Source organism: Letharia columbiana (genome assembly GCF_014066305.1).
Source record: "Letharia columbiana isolate WasteWater2 chromosome Unknown Sc0000015_s1, whole genome shotgun sequence".
Taxonomy (NCBI): Eukaryota; Fungi; Ascomycota; class Lecanoromycetes; order Lecanorales; family Parmeliaceae; genus Letharia; species Letharia columbiana.
The window spans coordinates 385,022-387,179 of record NW_023501055.1 but is presented as its reverse complement, the minus strand read 5'-3'; the positions used below and the strand labels follow the sequence as shown (position 1 = coordinate 387,179).

Genomic DNA, 2,158 nt, shown 5'->3' with positions numbered 1-2,158 from the left:
AATGCAAGCCAGAGCGTCCACCCTTTTGCATACGTGCGTGGCCGGCCAAAGTCAACAATACATCCGCCCATGCCCCTGCACAATGAGATTTGGAATTGAATCTCCTTACGCCAACTTATCTGTTTCCTTTTCCTCCTCCACTCGCTCCTCTTCAACATCGGACGTACGTACGCAATTTCGGCCCCACGCATGCCACGCGAGCGCCAATTGCAGAAAATAGGAAATCGAGTCCCGCTGCTTGGCGCCCTCGTGCATCGCTACGTACCAGAGAGCTCTTTTTCGATGAGGATGATGATGATGATGATGATACGGAGCAGGGCTATCTAGTTCCTCTGCAGCTGGGCCAACTAAGGTAGTCTTCGGTCGGCTTCCTGCAGATCTTCGGGCTTGAGTCTGGGTTGGATATGCAAGAACTGGTGGATCAACGACTGTAGGGTGACTGTCATAACGAGCTGAAAAGGGGAGCAGCGAGGAAGTTGGAGGGGACTTCGACCAATTACCATTGTCGAACATATGAACCTCGAAATTAGCAGTGTAAGATTGGAGTCGCAGGGTTGGCGTCGAGTGGTAGGGTCTAGAGCCGGAAACCTTTCACAGAGCAGGTTGGATAACGAAGAGAGTGCGTAGGACTGAGCTTGGCTCCATGGACTGACACAACATCAACGAGGTCTATACCAAACATTGTTTCCCCTGCTACACCGTCAACCCGATAGACGTCAAGAAATTCACAAACTCTCCTCGAACAGCGCAATCGCCTCTCCGTTCTGCTTTTCCAGATCCCGATTCCAGATCCAGTGCATCCTCGTGTCCGCCTGCTCTGCGATCTTCTTCAGATCACTCCCCACCCCCTTCGCCATCATGCCGAACAGTTCCCCCGCCTCCCGTGACGTCTTCACGACCCTCTGGCTCCTCGGTCTCCGGACCTGATCATACGCCGCGAAAGCGTTGGGGATGTGCTTCGGATCGTGTACGCGTCCGAGAAGGGTCTCGAGCACGAGAGCGTCTTCGATCGCCTGTCCGGCGCCTTGGCCCTGGAAGGGAGTCGAGGCGTGAGCGGCATCGCCCATCATCGCTACGGGGCCGATGGCGTACGTGGAGGCGGGGAGGTCGTCACGCATGGCCCAAGCGGTCAGACTCGGACTATCGAGGAGCTCGATGAGACCGTGCGCCTTTTTGCCCCAGCCGCTCAAGAGGCGGTTAAGCTGTTCGGAGGTGGCTGGCATGATCCACTTGTCGCTGTCCCAGTCTGGTCGCTCAAAGTCTATCACTACCGCGTTCATAATCTTGCCGAGGTCGGTGGGGTAGCTGAGAATCGCTTTGCCTGCAAGGCCGTCAGTGCTATCGCGAGCGGATCAAGGGGATCGAAAAGTCGACGTACCGGGACCGCAAAGCATCATCGAGTTCTGCGCGTACTCAGCACCCAGTTTCTCCACCGCCTTGTCCATTGGAATAAGTCCTCTATAGGCGACCGAGCCCGCAAAGACGGAGTGAGCAGCCATGTCGCGCTCTCCGAGGAGATACTCGCGTATGGTGCTGTGGATGCCGTCCGCTCCAACGACGGCATCCGCCGTTGCAGTCGTGCCGTCCTTGAAGTGGAGAAACACGCCGCCGCCTTCTTTTTCCTCGGTGGATTGGAGGCGCTTGTTGAAGTGTGCACGTTCAGCAGGCACTCCTTTGACAAGCTCGTCGAGGAACTGAGCGCGGTGTACGCTTCGCATGCCGCCTTGGGTCTTCTGGGAAGCGAATGCTTCGCCTTCATGCTCGCCTGCGCCCTGATGGAGAAGGACCGCGTCAGTATCTTTCAGATGATACACAAAGCTCTGTTCCACGGGCTGCAAAACATTCCACTTACGACAATGTGTTCTGTGAAGACATCGGCGTAAGCTTCCCACATGTTCGATGTCGCATGCTTGTCGAAAGCGTCCCGTGCATGGGGTCCTATGAGTTTGAGAGCGCGCTGGCTGTTGGGTCCAATAGCGACACCAGCGCCTATTTCACCAAAAGCGGGTGCGGCTTCATAGATCTGGACGTCGATGTGCTCATACTTGAGGAGGCCAAGTGCCAGAGTCAGGCCACTGATGCCTCCGCCAGCAATGGCGATGCTGAAGGCCTTTGGCTTGGACGATTCAGTCGTAGGAGCGTTGGTGGTTGACGCCAT

The 2,158-nt window shown here is 56.2% G+C and overlaps 1 protein-coding gene across 1 annotated transcript; it reads right to left on the bottom strand.

Annotated features, from left to right (window-relative positions):
- Positions 1-725: 725 nt before the first annotated feature.
- Positions 726-2,158, bottom strand: HO173_005576 (uncharacterized protein; the record flags this gene model as incomplete). Its single annotated transcript, XM_037307491.1, has 3 exons — positions 726-1,321; positions 1,379-1,772; positions 1,853-2,158. 3 exons carry the CDS (start codon positions 2,156-2,158, stop codon positions 726-728), a joined length of 1,296 nt encoding a protein of 431 aa, XP_037165673.1.